Source organism: Canis lupus, chromosome 23 (genome assembly GCF_011100685.1).
Source record: "Canis lupus familiaris isolate Mischka breed German Shepherd chromosome 23, alternate assembly UU_Cfam_GSD_1.0, whole genome shotgun sequence".
In the NCBI taxonomy this organism is placed as follows: Eukaryota; Metazoa; Chordata; class Mammalia; order Carnivora; family Canidae; genus Canis; species Canis lupus.
The window spans coordinates 28,920,103-28,939,617 of record NC_049244.1 but is presented as its reverse complement, the minus strand read 5'-3'; the positions used below and the strand labels follow the sequence as shown (position 1 = coordinate 28,939,617).

The window sequence follows — 19,515 nt, the reverse complement described above, 5'->3', positions numbered from 1 at the left end:
GAAAGGAGCTATTTTCAGTTTAGCTTATTGGCAAATTCTCTATAATATTAAGAAATAAAATTTTTATTTTATACTTTAGCAATACTTTGGACTATAAGTTGGTGTGGGGTGCACAATAAGAATTTCAGGGCTCAAGGACTTTAAAGCTATGGTTCCCAAAATGTGGTCTGGACTTGGAACATCAGCATTCCTTGGGAACTTATTAGAAATACAAATTGTTGGCCACGCACCAGACCTGCATTTTTACAAGTGCTCTAAGAGATTCTGATGCATGTTCAAGTGAGAGAACTACTGATCTAAAGGTTTTTAAATGACCTTCATGTATACAGGAAACTCATATACTGAACTTGAAATTCAGAAGGATACCTTCAAATTCAGGATCTCCTGAAGCTACACAAATGCTAACTCATTCATTCTCTCTACTCTCCATTGACACAGGCAGGGAAAATATCATTCCCTCTGTTTCAAATAGAAAGAAGACTAAATCTGGGGTTGGATTGGGGTCAAACCACTGCACACAATGGTTTCAGGGCAGCAAAGTTAAAATCTGCATGGTCTAAATAACCAGAAAGGACATTTCCACCTGCTGTTTTTCCTCTCTTGTTGAGGGTTGGGAGAAGCTCTTTAACATATTTGTGGAGAATACTTAACATTTTTTTAAGACAGGTCTGGTTTTCCTTTATTTTTTTATGTATATATATTTTTTGGAGTTCGATTTGCCAACATAATAGTATAACACCCAGTGCTCATTCCGTCAAGTGCGCCCCTCAGTGCCCATCACCGAGTCACCCGATCCCCCCGCCCACCTCCCCTTCCACTACCCCTTGTATGTTTCCCAGAGTTAGGAGTCTCTCATGAATACTTAACATATTGACATGCTCAGGAGGCAACTGGACATTTCCAAAATGCATAGGTTGATGCTGAATGTGAGTAAAGCCTCAATTCGCAAAGGTTTCATTTCTACATGACCAGGCTTATACTCTGATACATTTTAGTTTAAATTGTCTCTTGAATCCTGTTAACATTCTGACATATATTAACACCACAGTGATTACTGTATCTGTGAAACTCCCCCAAAATGTAGTTAGGGCACAACAGGTACTAGCTACCTGAGCAGTTCACACTTATAAAACTGCACGAGGAGATTTCTTCATAGAGTCTAGTAATGATGGAAGTCCGGGGTTCTGAAAGTAATAATATTCTCATCTGTGATGAGGGTCCCACTGTGAGTACTTTCCCAGACAGGTATTTCAAAAGCACGCTCCCCATCATCTCAAAGTCTTGTAGCCTGCCCCTTAGCCGCTCTCTTTTCCTGCACACATCTTAGGCATGTAGCTTTCATCTTGTCCGTTTTCTAAATTGCTCACCACACATCCATCTGCTTCCAAACTTCCCAAATGAGTGAACAGCTCTCAGCTGCCCCCATTTCCCCCATTCCCTTTGTCCTGTAAGTTGATACCAGCTTTGTTTCCTTTCTGTCAACTTGAGGGGAGCTCCAGGCAGAGATAAATGCATTTTTTATTCCGTGATTCTATTGCTTATTTTTATAAAAGCATACAGTCTAAAAGGGAATCTAGATATCATCTATTCAATTCAGTGTTAATTTCTTTTTTTTTTTGCAGTGGGACCTATCTTTTTCAAGACACAACCTGATGTATAAGTCTAATTTCTAAAACAGAGAAGAGTGAAACTATTTTTGGTTGAAGCTGGTAAAGGAGCAGGGTGTGCATCTCATTTGTTTCAAACATACTGTAAAATATCTGCTAAGGGCCTCCTCTGCACCAGACACTGTGTCAGACTCTGGAGAAACACAGATGAGCAGTGCAGATGCGGACTTTGTTCCCCAGCTACTCAGAGCCTTGTCCTTTCCTGGAGGCCCCAGGAACTCAGTTTCAAACTTACTGATCTAATCCAAGGTCCAGAGAAGAAAAGTGACTTGGCCAAAGGAAAGCCCTCCTGGTCATTTTTTTTTAAGATTTTATTTATTTATTCATGAAAGACAGAGAAAGAGAGAGAGAGAGAGAGAGAGAGGCAGACACACAGGCAGAGGGAGAAGCAGGCTCCATGCAGGGAGCCCAACGTGGGACTCCATCCCTGGTCTCCAGGATCACACCCTGGGCTGAAGGTGGCGCTAAACCACTGAGCCACCCGGGCTGCCCCCCTCCTGGTCTTCAAATCAATACCTGGGAGTTAAATGTACCCAGTGTTACTGATGTACACCTGAACAGATCACAGGGTGATGATCAGGAGGAAAAAGTCCAGGAGCTATGTTTGTTTATGACTGAGGCACCACACACAGAGATGTGGAATAATGTACAAAATGCATAAAGCTCCTAATAAAATAGTGGTGAATGTTTGCGTACCTCAACACTTGACCTTCATTCCTGTCATTCCCTTTGAGGAGATTGCTTTTGGTCATGAAATTAAAAAATTTAAAAACCCAAAAATTTCTCTTTTTTTAAGATTTATTTATTTATTTATTTATTTATTTATTTATTTATTCAGGAGAGACACAGAGAGAGAGGCAGAGACATAGGCAGAGGGAGAAGCAGGCTCCCCGTGGGGAGCCCGATTCAGGACTTGATCCTGGGACCCCGAGATCATGACCTGAGCCAAAGGCAGATGCTCGACCACTGAGCCACCCAGGTGCACCCCCCCTTCCACAATCAAATTTCAAAGAAAAAAAATCTCAGATCGTTTCACTCAGGACCTGTAGGTACAGCCTCTGCTTTTCTACCCATGTCAGGTGTGACAATTTATCATCGATTGCTAGAAGTTTCCACAGTTGGGCTCTTCAGATTAAAGAGAAAGAAGGAAAAACTAAGACATAGGGTCTTATCCTTGAAGCACAGCAATTCCATGTATTGAGAATGACAATGCTAAAGAAATTTTAGCTTTGTTTTTCAGACCAAATCGCTTCCAGTGACTGCCCGACCTTCAGAGTGATGGTCTTTGCAGCTTGACTGAATACAATCTTCCTACAGGAAGAGTGAGGTAGGAGTTTCCTTTTCTGGGGAACCTGAAAAGCCTATTACTATGCACTGCCAGGCCACCATTTGGTCACAACGGACCACTGAATTTCAACACTATTTCATCCTTGGAGAGTGACGGTCACTTACAGTAATAAAATTCGAGTTGCCTGGCCCTGGGCCAGACTTTCAACTTCTGTGCGTCTGTTTCCTCCTGTATAAAGTGAAGAGGCTGGACTGAAATATCTGTTAGATTCCTTCGAAGCTTTCTTCTCAGATATTCTGTTAGCATCAGCAGATACCACTACATTTTGGAATTTGAAACAACTTACCTAGAGAGGTGCAACCCAGGACATTTTCCAAACACCTGACCAGTGCTTCGATATCGCTGTCCTGTCAAAACAAGAGAGATTTACTTCTGTGTATGACAGAACAATATTTATTGACATAGAAAAATGTTCTTGCCACATTTAGGCAAAATAAAACAAAAAAAAAACTGGTTTCAAAATTTTTTGACAGTACAATCCCATTAAAAAATTGTTTGCAGTTGAAGTATAATTAACATACAGTGTTACATTAGTCTCAAGTGTACACTATAGCGGCCCAACAGTTCATACATGACTCAGTGCTCATCAATATGAGTGTACACTTAATATCCTTCACCTATTTCACCCATCCTCCCACTCACCTCCCTTCTGGCAATTACCAGTGTATTCTCTGTATTTAAGAGTTTTTTTTTTAATCTCTTTTTTCTTCATTTGTTCATTTGTTTTCTTTCTTAAATTATACATATGAGTGAAATCATGTGGTATTTGTCTTTTTCTGACTTTGTCTTTTTCTCACTTAGCATGATATCCACCAGAGCCATCCATGTTGTTGCAAATGGCAAGATTTCATTCCTTTTGATGGCTGAGTAATATTCTATTATATATATTACCACATCTTTATCTATTCATCTATCGATGGATACTTGGGCTGCTTCAATATCTTGGCTATTGTAAGTAATGTTGCAATAAACATAAGGGTGCATATATATCTTTTCAATGTTTTTGTTTTCTTTGGGTAAATACCCAGGAGTGGAATTACTGAATCTTATGGTAGTTTTATTTATTCATTTATTTTTTTTTTTTTGAGGAAACTCCATACCTTTTTCCACAGTGGTTGTACCAATTTGCATTCCCACCAGCGGCGCATGAGGACTCTTTCTTCTCCATATCCTCACCAATATTTGTTATTTCTTGTGTTTTTTTACTTTATAGCTGTTCTGACAGGTATAAAGTAATATCTCATTGTGGTTTTGATTTGCATTTCTCTGGTGATCCATGATTTTGAGTATCTTTTTATGTTGGCCATTTGTATATCTGTTTTGAAAAACTGTCTATTCAGGTTCTCTGCCCATTTTTTAAAAATTGGATTATTATTTTTTTGGTGTTGAGTTGTATAATTTCTTTATATATTTTGGCTATTAATCCCTTATTGGATATGTCATTTGCAAAGATCTCCTCCCATTTGGCAGGTTGCTTTTTTGTTTTGTTGATGGTTTCTTTCACTGTGCAAAAACTTTTTATCTTAGTATTGTATAATCCAATTTTTTTAAAAGAAAAATATCTCAATATGTTTGCCTATATCTCACTCTCTCCATCTCTATCAATCTAGAGATCTATTCCTCCATCTCTCTGATGGGAAGAAGAGACACTGAAAATGTTGATGGTGGTATAAGGTAAGATTATGGATGCTCTTTATTTTCTCCTTTGTGTGCTTACATCTTTTCTAAATTTTCTATAATAAACAAATGTTATTTAATTTACAAAATAGCAAATGCTACTTAGAATGGGGAAAGGGTTTTATTCAATCTGTAATCCATCCATCCATCCATACATACATACATACATCAAAAATCAAGTAAATATTATTTTTGTAGGGAATGTCTCTACCAGCTTTTCTTTGGAAATGTATGGTCTTCTAGGGGTCATAAATCTAAGAACTGCACTTCTTATTTACCTTAACCCTCAGTAAGAGTCAGGTACCCTCTTGAGAGCTGAGGGAATCCCAGAACTGTATTTGGCAACAAATATTGTCTTTACTACAAAAGAAATATCTGTCCTGAATCCAAGAGACTGAAAATATCCACAATAGCATCATAATGACCTGGGAAAATGGAACCATTTAATTATTTTCAGGTTTGTGGCTATACTGAGGGAAATCAATAGTTTGTGGCTCACCTGCTCCATTTCAAAACAAGCAACACATTTCATATTGAAGTAATTGTGAATTTTAGAAAAATGCATTGTGGTATAATAGACTACTCTAAAACATTACATAAATGTGTTGTTTCATAATATAACATCCGGTGGGGGTTTGAGCAGCCACTTTTTATGCATGTGGTGAAACCCAGCATCATTTCATGTTCCGATGTATAAAAGAGGCAATGATGAAGAAGGTTATGGCTGGTTAATGCTGGTCAATGAGGCCAAAGCATTAACTGAAGACCCTGGTATCCAGCCCAGGTATAGGGAGGCAGGGAGATTTAGAAGAGGGAAAAACAAATCCTTTCCTTCTTCTGTACCTTTGTGGTCTCCAAACTTAGCAGGACAGCTTTGACAGAGAGGAACCCAGCAGAGACATCCTCTGTTGGAGGAAAAGCAAAGCACACATTGGCATACACAGGTGATGACACCAACTTGGCAAGCTTAGGTTGTAAGCCTTGCTCCTCTACTAAGTGTCCTGGCCTGGGCCAAGTGGTTTGACTTCCCAGGCCTTAGTTTCTGTATCTGTGAAACTAAGGGATTGAATTGGATGATGGTTAAGGGACCTTCTAGCTCTAAAACCTGGTTCTTCCAGCAAAGAGTTAGATGGACATGACTGTGTGGATTGTTTTCCAATATAGCGACAGCAAACCTTCCCATTCCTTTGTTCCTAGACCATTCCTCATATCAAACTTAGACTCTCTCTTCCCATCTCTTAAGCTGGCCCTGACTTGCTCTGGGCCTCAAAATGTGGCAGAAGTGATGTTCTGTGACTTTTATTATTAGGCCTTAGGAGGCCATGTAGCTTCCATTATTACTCTCTTGGAAGCCAGCAACAATGTAAAGAATTCCAGGCTCTCCCAGTGGTGATATATTATGGTGAGATGTCCTGCAGCATGAGAGGCCTTGTGAAGGGAAACAGAGGCCCCCAACCAACAGCCAGCATCAACTGTCTGACATACATGTGAGGCCACCTGGGACCCCCAAGCTGAGCTCCCAGCAAAAGGCAGCCACATGTATAAACATATATAAAGGCAGCCACATGTATAAACAATATACATGGAACAGAAGAACTGTCTAGTGAGCCCAGGCAACCTACCTAGAGTCACGAGAGACAATAAGTCATTGTTTTAAGCCATTAAGTTTTGGAGCATTTTGTTACACAGTAAAAGATAACTGAGACACTAAACTAAGATGGCTAAGTATTTTACAATTTTTAGGTCTCCAGCACCCAGCATGGACCCAGGAGCCTGACGAATGCTAAATGCTCACCTGTGCAGGTCTCTTCCAGAAACAGAACAATGGCATTGACTCTTTAGATCACAGTCTACCCCTAGTTGTACAGTATGGTTCTCCCCACTCAAAGTACCTCCTTCCTGGCGAAGTAGAGGAAAGAACATACTACTTCTTAATTCTGTGGCCTTGGTCAAATTGGTTAACCTTTCCCAACATCATTTTCCTTCACTGTAAAATGAGGAGAATAATGTCGTCCCCTATCCCACACAGGGCTCTTATAAAAAACAAATGAAATAATAAAAAGCCTTTTGTGGAGGGTATGACTTTGTTGGAAATACCCAATGGATGGAAGAGATAGAACAGGGTAGAACAGGATGGGATGGGAAAGGGACGGAGATATAAAAGATTAAAAAGTCCCTATCACTGTATCTGCCACAGAATATAGACATTTGCAATAAGTATTTGAGTTGAGTCAAGCAACGAAACAGCAAGGACCCAAATCAGGGTGTAGAAGGTATCTGGATGGCTTAGACATACCAGTTATATCTTTCTAACATAGAGGATAGGGAACCCTATAGAAGTCTGTGGGAAATAATTCTAATCCAATTGAATGAATGAATGAATGAATGACTAGATGGATGGATAAACAAATACTAACTTTTACTGAGATCTTAATATGTGCTGTTGTTCCACCACCTTACATGTATTAATTCATTTAAATGCAACTAAGTGGTGCTATTTTTCTCCCTATTTAACAGTTAAGAAAACTGAGGCACAGGTAGATTCCATAATGTGACTAGGTTCATGCAGCTAGTAAGAGGTAGAACACGTGGTATTCTCCAGAGCCTGAATTCTTCTTAGTCACTAGTGTACACATACTTATAGTAGAAGGCAGGCCTCCAAACCCAAGCAGAGTTTCACAATATTACTGGAGGAACCAGGGTATAATCTCATGAAAGAGACTCAAAAACAATTCTTTGCTGAGAGATATATATAGTATAATGCAGCCTGGGGACAAGATGCAGCAGAGGAGTTCTTCATCAATGGCTTCGAACTCCAGGTCCTAAGAGAACTTTGAGTAAAACATCAGTTCTCTGTCTAAATATGGCTTCCAGGGATCCCTGGGTGGTGCAGCGGTTTGGCGCCTGCCTTTGGCCCAGGGCGCGATTCTGGAGACCCGGGATCGAATCCCACATCGGGCTCCCGGTGCATGGAGCCTGCTTCTCCCTCTGCCTATGCCTATGTCCCTCTGCCTGCCTCTCTCTCTCTCTCTCTCTCTCTCTCTCTGTGACTATCATAAATAAATAAATAAAAATTTTAAAAAAAAATAAAAATAAATAAATAAATAAATATGGCTTCCAGGGGGAAATCCCTGGGTGGCTCAGCAATTTGGTGCCTGCCTTTGGCCCAGGGTGTGGTCCTGGAGTCCTGGGATCGAGTCCCATGTCAGGCTCCCTGCATGGAGCCTGCTTCTCCCTCTGCCTGTGTCTCTGCCTCTCTCTCTCTGTGTGTGTGTGTGTCTCTCATGAATGAATAAATAAAATCTTTAAAAATAAAATTTAAATAAAATAAAATAAAATAAAAATAAAAATAAAAATAAATATGGCTTTCAAAAGAGGGTTGTGCATTCCCTTAGTGGAGTAAGCAACAGTCATGGGCCACGTAGGAACTTGAGGCCTCTGCCAACTTCCCTACTTGCCCTAAAGACCGTGGCCTCAGAAGTCATGGACAATGACTAAGCTCAACTTACATCCCCAACAAAGGACAAGTCACTTTCTGTCTCTACGCTGCAGATGAGGGCATTAAGACCAAAACTCCAACCGTACCCACTGAACACTTTTTAAACATTTGAAATGTCAGACTCACAGGAAAGTTGCAAAAGCAGTTCAAAAATCCCATATATCCTTCACCTTGATGTCAACCTTGATGTTTTCATGCCCATTCCCCCATCTATTTATACACGCCGAGGTTTTCCACCTTAGTGCCACTGAAGTTCTGGGCCAGGTAATTCTACTAGTATATTACAGGATGCTTAGCAGCATTCTTGGCTTCAACTCACTAGATGCCAATAAGACACTCCCATCATCCCTCCCTCAACCCTAGGAAGTAGAAACCAAAAACGTCACCAGGTACTGCCAAATGTCTCCCAAGGGTAAAAAAATCTCCCCTGATTGAGACTAGTTGATCTACATATAACTATATCCCCAGATACATATTTTTTTCTACTGGTTAAATTTGGATCAATTTGGTGATCAAAATAAATGACACTAATGATTAATAAGCCACAGAATTAAATAAAATCCAACTGTTACTTTTTAACATTTAAATGAAACTTTGTCTTTTGAAAAAGAGACAATTCATTATAAAGATCAGGTTCTCCTTTATTTTTACATTAAATAATTTAGAAAAGGAGTTAAAGAGCTTGTCTCACTGTGTTGCAACTTCATTTAGCAATAAACTCATTCCTTGTGTTCCAGCAATTATTTAATTGAACATAAAGGACCCCAGTAGAAATATACCCACCCCCAGGAGAAAGGAAGAAAAATGGAAATGAATACCATGTCTTTCTAAAGATGTTTCCCAGTACTTTGCACCATGTTTGCACTTTAGCAAGGAGTTCAATCATGGAAAACATCTTTCAGGAGCATATTATGGCTGGTACAATGTGGGGATTATTCTGTTGATTGGAACCTGTGCATTTCCTCTCTGTTTCACAATTTAAATTGATCTCTGCCAGAGCTAAGTGAACTAAGAGAGCAACCACATCCAGATAGAAGCTAAATTGCAGTGCTACCAGTCTGCACTCCTTTCAGCCAAGTGCCAGGAAGCCGAATTTCAAATGTTGTGAAGATAACATAATTGTTCTTTTGCTGATGAATTCAGAAGCTCTTTAAGCCTCCTTCCCCCATAACCAATTCCTCCATAACAGGTCTTCAAGGCATGAGGAACATCTGGTAAGATTTAGTTCTGGAAAACTGTCCCACAGATTCAAGTTTGGTCAAACACCCAGATTTTTTCCAGAAACAGATGCAGTAATTTGGCTAATGAATTCAAAATTGCTCCTAAGGGGGATAAGGTAGCTGTTTTGAAAAGGTCAGTTGAATCTGTAACGTACGTGAGACCTAGTGACACCTGCCCAGCGGCCACAGGCAAAGTTATGGTATCTGAAGCAACCTCTCCTTTTAAACAATGTTTATATAGAGTTAATAAAAAATAATATGTCCTCTAATAATTCATATTTATTTTTTATTCTGGAAAATAATAGAAAATTATCAAAAGAAAATAAATATTACCAAAGAAACCAGTCACTATTGATATAACACAACACACACACACATATCTAATTAGTCTTTTCTACATGGATCTATCTTTCAGATATTTGAAATTATACCATAGATGTATGGTACACATAGAATACACAGACACCCATGCATTTTTGCTTGGACTTTCATCCCATGCTATTAAGAATGCTTCATAAATATAATTTTAATAGCAGCATAATCCTGTGCTATATAGCCATATCACATTTCTTTATCTGTGCCCTCATCATTGGACATCTGGGACGCTTCCACTTTTTTGTTGTAAATAATTCTGCAGTGACTATCTTTGGACATCAATCTCGGACTCATGTGTAATATGATTTCTTTAGGTTAGTAGAATCATTGAACCAAAGAATGTGAACATTTAGAAACCATCCTCTTTTCACTGTTCTCACTCTTTTCTTCAGGTTCCCACCCATCCCAAGGAGGGCATTCTCTCCACAATGAGCTCCTTTATATTTTGTTTCATCTTCCTCTCATGAAAATTTTCTTTCTCTCAAGAAAAAGAGTAGAGCCATGAAAGCCCAAGGTGATTGATAAGGCTCATGTGTTATTTCAGGGTATTTGTGTTTTGATAAGGTATATAACCTCATATCAGTGGAATGAATTTCTAATAGCAAAAGTTTAGGCACCAGAAAGCAAGCACATCAAAGGAGAAAATCAGATGGTATCTTTTCAGGCCTGTAAAAATCATACTGCATCGATTGATTTAATTATCAACAAGTTCTATCTGATTAAATAATTCAGATTATCTCCTCATCGTAGAGCTAGTCATGGTGAAAGATTTAGTTCATACACACACAAAACTGTCACTTGATTACTCAGTTGTATTCCATTCAGGAAACATTTACTGAATGCTAGTTACGTACCAATGTATACAAAGATGAGGGAGACAGATGCAGCAGCCTTACTTAGCCCACCATTTGGGGACAGACCATCCATTTTCATAGATGGGAGGGAAGAGAGCACATGAACAGAGGCTGGGAGGGATGATCTTGTGTTCTACTGTATCCCAGACTAGCCTTTCAGCAGTGACCTCCTTCATTATTTCTCCTGCAATGCATGCTGTCTACCATCAGGTGGCTTGTAGGATCACAGAAGCCAAACTGGGAAACCAGTACCAAGGCCCTTCTTTTCTATTAAAAAAGAGCCACACATTAAAAGTAAACAAGTAAAAATCCAACAGTTACCCTAGCTCAAGCCACCATCAATCATCTCTTGCCTCCTTACTTCTCTGCTTCCACTGTGGCATTGCTTTAATCCATTTCCCTTATAAAAGCCACACTTTGTTGCTGTGCATGGAATACAACCCAGAGCCCTGTAGATAGAATGAAATCCAGTCATGGCTTGCCACGTCTAGTGTGATCCAGTTCCTTTTGATCTTTCTAATCTCGCCTCTTTCCACTTGCTCTTCTGTGCACCTTGCTTCAGCCACATTGCTCTCTTCTCTTCAAATGCACCAGGATCTTTTGCACCTTGGGGCCCTTCTCATTGGCTGAGAATGCGTTGGCCTCACATATATATTCAAGTGACTGCCTTCCTCATCCTTCAGATCTCCACGTTCTGTCACCTGCTCAGAGGTCCTCTGAGCATCTGTCTAAATTACGTTTCCATCACCACTTTAGTTAACCCTATCGCAGTGCCGTTTCTTTTGATTGATTCACTTATCCAAAGATAAAATTAATGTTTTGTTCATTATTGTGAGCTCCATGAGTGCAGGACCATGCCTGCTGAGTAATTATTAGCTCAGAGGTGGGCACACAGGAAGCAACCAATAAACCTTTTTTGAAAATGCTGATGAAAGAAAAGCCACCCAAAGCAACAAACAGAATATTCCTGTTCCTACCTACAGAATTTAAATTCTGGTTTTATTTAAATTCAGAGCTTCTCAGTCCAGTGCAAACTTTGAATGCATTTTCCCCATTCAATTTTTTCAGAGGCTTTTATTTACAGAGCTTCCTATTGAGCCATCTGATGGTGCATCTTCTGCTTCACTCTTTATTTTCCTTGGCTTGTTCTTTTTTTTTTTAAGATTTTCTTTATTTATTCATGAGAGACACACAGAGAGAGGCAGAGAGGGAGAAGCAGGCTCCATGCAGGGAGCTTGACGTGGGATTCGATCCCGGGTCTCCAGGATCACACCCTGGGCTGATGGTGGCGCTAAATCACTGAGTCACCCAGGCTGCCTGGCTCTCAGATGTTCTATCGTATGGCTATTTTCTGACTCTTTCTGAGCTGACCTCAGAGACAGATATGACCCACAGGCTACCCCTAACTGGAACTTCCTTTGGTGAAATCCCTCTCAGGAGCCTCTGGGAAACTTTCTGTTGTTACCTTCCAAATGTCCCAAAATGAGGAATGTGCTCTCAAAAGATGACCTCACTATGGGCTGAAGTCCTGCTACAAGTTCTCCCTCCCTGTGACCACTGCAGGGTACACACCACTAGGCACTGTGAGATGTGCTACTATTGAGAGATAAAAGCCTCAGGTGAAGCATGTGAATGTCAGGTTTAGAATTTCTCATTCTAAATTTAGCTTTTTGCTCATTAGTCCCCCAGGCCTTCCTTGCCTCCTAGTCGGTCCTTCCTGGGCCTGGTTTACTATTCTTCCCAATTCCACATTCTAGCAGGCCCCAGGATATTTGTCCGATAGATCCTATGGCCCATAAGGAATAGGACCCTTTACTATCTGGGTCACAGATTTATCTACCTTGGCTTCAACAAAACTATACCATATGTCTGTGGTATCTTGGAGATTCATAACCTTCATGAACACATTGAAAGCTCTGAAAAGCCTTCTAATAAAGATCTAAAACACTGTTTAACATAGTATTTCCCAAACCTAATTGCCTGTGAAACCCAGGAACATTCTTTGGGAAAGCCTCATGTGGACTAATACATTAACCGAGCTTCCTGTCCCATTCAGTCTACTCTAGGATCCCCAGGTGTCTTTACTGGATTTAGTCCTGGGACATCTGCAAGCTCCCTGTCCTTACTCTTGTTCAAGTAAACATTTTCTACTATGAGAACCTCTATCCTATTACACATAAGTTACTCTCATTGGAAGAAAGATTGCTTTAGTATCCTTAGATCTAAAATGCCTTTAACTTTTCAATTAAAACATTTCCTTGGTTCTTTCTTTGAGATTAAAAAATAATGCTACTGGGATCCCTGGGTGGCGCAGCGGTTTGGCGCCTGCCTTTGGCCCAGGGCGCGATCCTGGAGACCCGGGATCGAATCCCACATCAGGCTCCCGGTGCATGGAGCCTGCTTCTCCCTCTGCCTGTGTCTCTGCCTCTCTCTCTGTGCCTATCATAAATAAATAAAAATTAAAAAAAAAAATAATGCTACTTTCCCACCATTGCCCTCAAGTCACTTTACTGAAAATACCTACGTATGAGCATTTCAGCAAAAAGATATTTACGTCCTACTACTCCACATTAGAACCATGATTTTTCTTTTAAAGATTTTATTTATTTATTCATGAGAGACACACAGAGAGAGAGAGAGAGAGAGAGAGAGCGAGGCAGAGACACAGGCAGAGGGAGAAGCAGGCTTGTGCAGGGAGCCTGACATGAGACTCGATCCCGGGTCTCTAGGATCACGCCCTGGGCTGAGCCACCCGGGCTGCCCAAACCATGATGTTTTAGATTCTGGAGCAACTTCTAAAAAGATGGATGGAGCATGTTTTTTTTTTTTTTTTTTTTTGCAAAGGTTAACTGAAAGAGTTTTTATCCTTTAGCCTTGCAGACATAGGTCACAGTTACCCAAAAGGATTTTAGGATGAAACTGGGAAAGTATTTTTGGAATCAATAACACATTTGGTGATAGCAGACCTGTACCAAACCCTGTTAAAAATTCAGTGTGCTTCAATGAATTTCTCAGTGTCCTTTTTTTTGAAATGGAAGTGTGGTCAACATACAATATTATAGTTTCAGATGTACAACATCATGATTCAACATTTATATACATTACAAAGTGATCACCACAGTAAACTAGCTTCCAACTCACTCTCCTTTTAATTGCTGAGCAATGAAAACAGTTAACATTGTATGGGGTATTTTCTACTTCACACCTGTGATAGGGAGGATTTCCAATCTTGTTTTGTATTCCTAGGTAGTGGAGCTCTTGGCCTGTTTCCAGTCACAGATCAGCTTTGGAGGTGAGGTATAGATACGTAGTCCTCTTACCCAGTGACTCTCAAATTTTACTCTGTGTAGGAATCATCCAGGGATCTGGTTAAGAATGCAGAATCTGATTCAGCAGGTCTGGAGTAGGGTCAAGATTCTACATTTTAACAAGCTCTCAACAGCTACTAATACTGCTGGTCCATGGACCACAATTTCAAGAGCAAACTTTAGCAATAAGAATGATTGGTGCTAGACTACTTTAATGAGCCTGCCATGAAGATTGTACTAGAAAGATCTGTTTATCTTTAGAGAATTCTCGATTTATTCAATTAGTGTGAATGTTACTTTAAGCTGGGAAGAATTTCCACAAGCACCTATTTTACTAACTCAAGATTTTTCAACTTCAGCACTAGTGACATGTTGGGCTGGGTAATTCTTGGTGTGGGGGACCATTGTGTGTGTTGTAGGATGTTTGGCAGTATCCCTGGCCTTCACCTACTACCAGTACCCCCCCTCACCCAAGTTGTGACAATTAAACATGTCATTAGAAATTTCCAAATAGGGTAGCACCGGTGGCGCAGCAGTTTGGCACCGCCTGCAGCCCAGGGCATGATCCTGGAGACCAGGGATTGGGTCCCGCATTGGGCTTCCTGCATGGAGCCTGCTTCTCCCTCTGCCTGTGTCTCTGTCTCTCTTTGTGTTGCACATGAATAAATAAATAAAATCTTAAAAAAAAAACTTCCAAATACTCCTAGAGGGCAAAATGCCCACTGTACTGACATGGAATCACTTGGCATCATGATACTTGTCGCATTCTATTATAGATATGAGTTTATAGACTTCTAATTGATTGCAATGTATATATATTCCACAACTCAGAAGTTATCTTCATGAAGAATCAAGGTAATTTCCAAGAAGGACTATTTAAGTATTAAGACTAAGACATTTCTCCTTCTCTGCATGGCTTCAAGAACATGATGTCTTTTCTTTGCTGAGCTTTACATTTAGAATAGTGGGATGTGTATGTCCATATATGTGTGTGTGTAAGGTATAACTATAGAACTTACACAAAAACCATAGGTATTAATATATTAGATATTTTATACATAATACATGTCTGAAACAATAGCAAAATCTCCCCTTTACTCTTGTTTTCTTTTTTTTTTTTTTTACTCTTGTTTTCATTTAAGAAATATGTGAAGAACTTTGGTGTATACAGTACTAGATATGTTCATGATGAATTAGAGAGTGACAAAACTCAAAAGAATCACATTTATTATTGAAGTCTTCTGTGTCAGATACTTTAATATTTTGAATATTGCATACACTGGAAATCAAAAGTTCAATTAAATGTTAGTTTTCAATAACACTCTTTTCATGTCCTGAAGACTCTCTGGGCCATAAAAACAAAAACAAAAATCCAACCACCTATAATTGCCAACCAATTCTGTTGCTTCCCTACTCAACTTACTATTGGTATAATTAGAGAATTCTGATTCCTGAAAAACATAAAAATCTCCCAACCATAAAGAATTCAGTGGTGTATATATTAATAAAAGAAAGAATAAAAGCCAAACAATCTTGTCAATAGATGCAGAAAAAGCATTTGAGAAAATATAATGTCCATTCTTGATAAAAACCCTCAACAAAGTAGGGATAAATGAAACATATCTCAGCATCATAAAGGCCATATATAAAAACCCCCACAGCCAATATCATCCTCAATGGGGAAAACTAAGAGGCTATGGTCAGGAACATGACAAGGATGCCCACTCTCACCATTACTATTTAACATAGTACTGGAAGTCTTAGCCTCAGTAATCAGACAACAAAATGAAATAAAAGGCATCCAAATCAGTAAGGAAGAAGTCAAACTTTCCTACTTGCAGACAACATGATACTCTAATGTAGAAAACCCAAAAGACTCCACAAAAAAATTGTGGAACTCATACATTAATTCAGCAAAGTTGGAGGATATAAAAATCAATGTTCAGAAATCTGTTGCATTTCTATACACCAATAACAAAGCAGCAGAAAAAGAAATTAAGGAATTGATACCATTTGCAATTGCACCAAAAACAAAAACATATCTAGGAATAATCCTAACTAAAGTGGTACCTAAGAAAGAACCTGAAGAGGACACAACAAAATGGAATAGCATTCCATGCTCATGTATTGGAAGAACAAACATTGTTAAAATGTCTATACTACCTAAAAGCAATCTAAACATTTTATGCAATCCCTATCAAAATAGCGCCAGCATTTTTCACAGAGCTAGAACAAATAATCCTAAAATTTTATAGAACCACAAAAGACCCCAAATAGCCAAAGCAATCCTGAAAAAGAAAAACGAAACTGGAGGCATCATGATCCCAGATTTCAATCTATATTACAAAGCTGTAATCATCAAGACAGTATGGTCCTGGCACAAAAACAGACACACTGATCAGTGCAACAGAATAGAGAACCCGGGAATGGACCCACAACTATATGGTCAGCTAATCTTTGACAAAGCAGAAAAGACTATCCAATGGAAAAAGTCTCTTCAACAAATGATGTTGGGAAAACTGGATAGCAACATGCAGAAGAATGAAATTAGACCATTTCCTTACACCATACACAAAAATAAACTCAAAATGGATGAAAGACGGCAATGTGAAACAAAATCCTAGAGAACACAGGTAGAAGCCTCTTTGACCTCAGCAACTTCTTGCTAGACACATTGCTGGAGGCAAGGGGAAACAAAAGCAAAAATGAGCTATTGCAACTTCATCAAGATAAAAAGGGTTTGCACGTTCTGGGACCCAGATTGAGGTAAAATGGCAGGATCGTGGTGCCGCTGACACAGGGATGAAAATAGTTACACGTGGAAGCAGAATTTAAAATCCATCTCTCGGGGATCCCTGGGTGGCACAGCAGTTTAGCGCCTGCCTTTGGCCCAGGGCACAATCCTGGAGACCCGGGATCAAATCCCACGTCGGGCTCCCAGGTGCATGGAGCCTGCTTCTCCCTCTGCCTGTGTCTCTGCCTCTCTCTCTCTCTGTGTGTGTGTGACTATCATGAATAAATAAATAAAATCTTTAAAAAAAATCCATCTCTCTTCAAATCATCTTTTACACCACCCAATAGCATCTTGATTCACCATGGCATTGGCAGCAGTAAAATAGGCAATATCAAACAGAACTGTCTGGAAATATTTAATTCCGATTCAAAATGGAGCTTTATATTGTGTTTGTCATAAATCTATGTATTCTCCTCTACCAGATGACTATATTGCAAAGTAGAGCTTGCTTTGACATCTGACGGCAGGACGATAGTATGCTACCACCCTCTGTGGACATTCCATATGAGCATACAAAACCTATCCCTCGGCCAGATCCTGTGCATAATAATGAAGAAACACATGACCAAGTGCTGAAAACCAGACTGGAAGAAAAAAATGAACACTTTGAGCAAGGACTTATGATAGAACAACTTAGCAAAATGTTCTTTACTACTAAACACCATTGGTATCCTTGTGAACAGTATTATAGACGTCGTAGGAAACTGGATCCTCCAAAAGACAGATGATACTGAGGTTTTCAGGAATCAAAAAGATGTTATCTTGTGTCTCATTTGCCATTTGAGAAATGCAATTGAGTATATTCACTAATATGCTATATAGCAAAATAATAAAATGTATTTTCATATGTTAAAAAGGGGTTTGCACAGGAAAGAAACAATCAGCAAAACTAAAAGGCAATCTATGGAATTTTTGCAAATGACATATCTGATAAAAGGCTTGGTCTCCAAAGTCCATAAAGAATTTATCAAACTCAACACCCCAAAAAACAAATAATCCAGTTAAGAAATGGGCAGAGGACATGAATAGATACTTTTCCAAAAAGACATACAGGTGGCCAATGACACATGAAAAAATGCTCAACATCACTCATCATCAGGGAACACAAATCAAAACCATGATGAGGTACCACCTCACAACTCTCAGAATGGCTAAAATCAACAACACAAGAAACAAAAGGTGTTGGCGAGGATGCAGAGAAAGGGGAACCCTCTCACATTGTTGGTACGAATGGAAACTGGTGCAGCCACGTTGAAGAACAGTATGGAGGTTCCTCAAAAAGGTAGAAATAGAACTATCCTATGATCCAGCAATTGCACTACTCTGTATTTACCCAAAGGACACAAAAATACAGATTTGAAGGGGTACATGCACCTCAATCTTTATTGCAGCATTATCAACAATAGCCAAACTATGGAGAGAGTCCAAATATCCACTGACTGATGAATAGATAAAGAAGGTGTGGTACACATATATACAGATGAACATATAGGAAGGGGGAAAAGAAAAGGAGAGAGAGAAACAAACCATAAAGGACTCTTAATGATACAGAACAAACTGAGGGGATGGAGAGAGAAGGAGGAGGATGGGCTAGATGGGTGATGGGTATTAAGGAGGGTACTTGTGATGAGCACTGAGTATTGTATGTAAGCAATGAATCACTGAATTCTACTCCTGAAATCAATATTGCAATATATACTAATGAAAATTTAACTTAAAAAAAGAGAGAGAGAGAGAGAATTCAGGGGTGTGGAAAAAAGTAGTTTTCCAATCTAGGAAGATTTTTTCTGAGCATTATTTTATTCAAATCTAATACTCTGATAGACTCAATGAATCAAATTCTCAATAACATCTGGACATGGATACTCCATAACAGACCAGGGTAGTCAAAATGTCGTTACAAGGTTTATACCAAACCAGAACTACGGAGCATCCTACATTTCATGTTAATTCTTAGAGGCAAGCCCCAAATACTGTCATTTGTGCATATCACAAGCATTGGTTTGTTCCTTGGAATTCAAACTTTTATTTGAAAGTTGACAAGAAGCTATTTTGAAAATATAATCCAATAACTACACAACCATATTTCTACACCAATATTCCTGCTAGGAAAAGAAAAAGAATCTTAATTTATCATCTATATCACCTAGGACAGTTTCAGCTACAAGTAACCCAAAGCCTACATAAACTGGCTTAAACAAAGAGCTCCAGTATGTTCCTCTCCATGCACTCTCAGACCCCCTCCTCCCTGAGAAAATATATCCTCACACTTTTTGACCAGGATTGATTGCATATTCTTCTTAAACCAATCCCTGGTGGAGTTTAATGGACAAACTGGCTGGAATGAATAGGATTTAAGATTTATCCAGATCAGGCAGCCCTAGTGGCTCAGCAGTTTAGCGCTGCTGTCAGCCCAGGGCGTGATCCTGGAGACCCGGGATCAAGTCCAACGTTGGGCTCCCTGCATGGAGCCTGCTTCCCTCTGCCCCTCTCTCTCTCTCTCTCTCTCTCTCTCTCTGTCTCATGAATAAATAAATAAAATCTTAAAAAAAAAAAAGATTTATCCAGATCATGAGGGGAGGCTGGCCACTGGCACAAAGTGAAGGCTCTGACAGAATGGACCAAGGGAGAGGGGCACAGCCTAGTGGTTAGGGGCATGGGCTTTGGATAAAGCCTGACTGAGTTTACATCTGGCTTTGCCATTTGCCAGTTGTGTGTCTTGAGCACGGTACCTAACCTATTTTTTTTTTTAAGATTTTACTTATTTATTCAT

The 19,515-nt window shown here is 39.5% G+C and overlaps 1 protein-coding gene and 1 pseudogene across 18 annotated transcripts in view; one reads left to right on the top strand and one right to left on the bottom strand.

The window, feature by feature from the left end:
• NEK11 (NIMA related kinase 11) overlaps window positions 1-19,515 on the bottom strand; it is a 255,460-nt gene that overhangs the window by 71,723 nt on the left and 164,222 nt on the right. For 17 of the 18 annotated variants that reach the window (XM_038570830.1, XM_038570831.1, XM_038570834.1 and 14 more), the window contains one exon: window positions 3,302-3,362. In XM_038570830.1, the coding sequence (XP_038426758.1) occupies window positions 3,302-3,362 (61 nt within the window). Of the gene's footprint in view, window positions 1-2,677; window positions 3,184-3,301; window positions 3,363-19,515 lie in introns of those variants that run through there. The other variant, XM_038570840.1, reaches the window with a different exon arrangement.
• LOC100686208 lies at window positions 17,044-17,470 on the top strand (annotated as a pseudogene).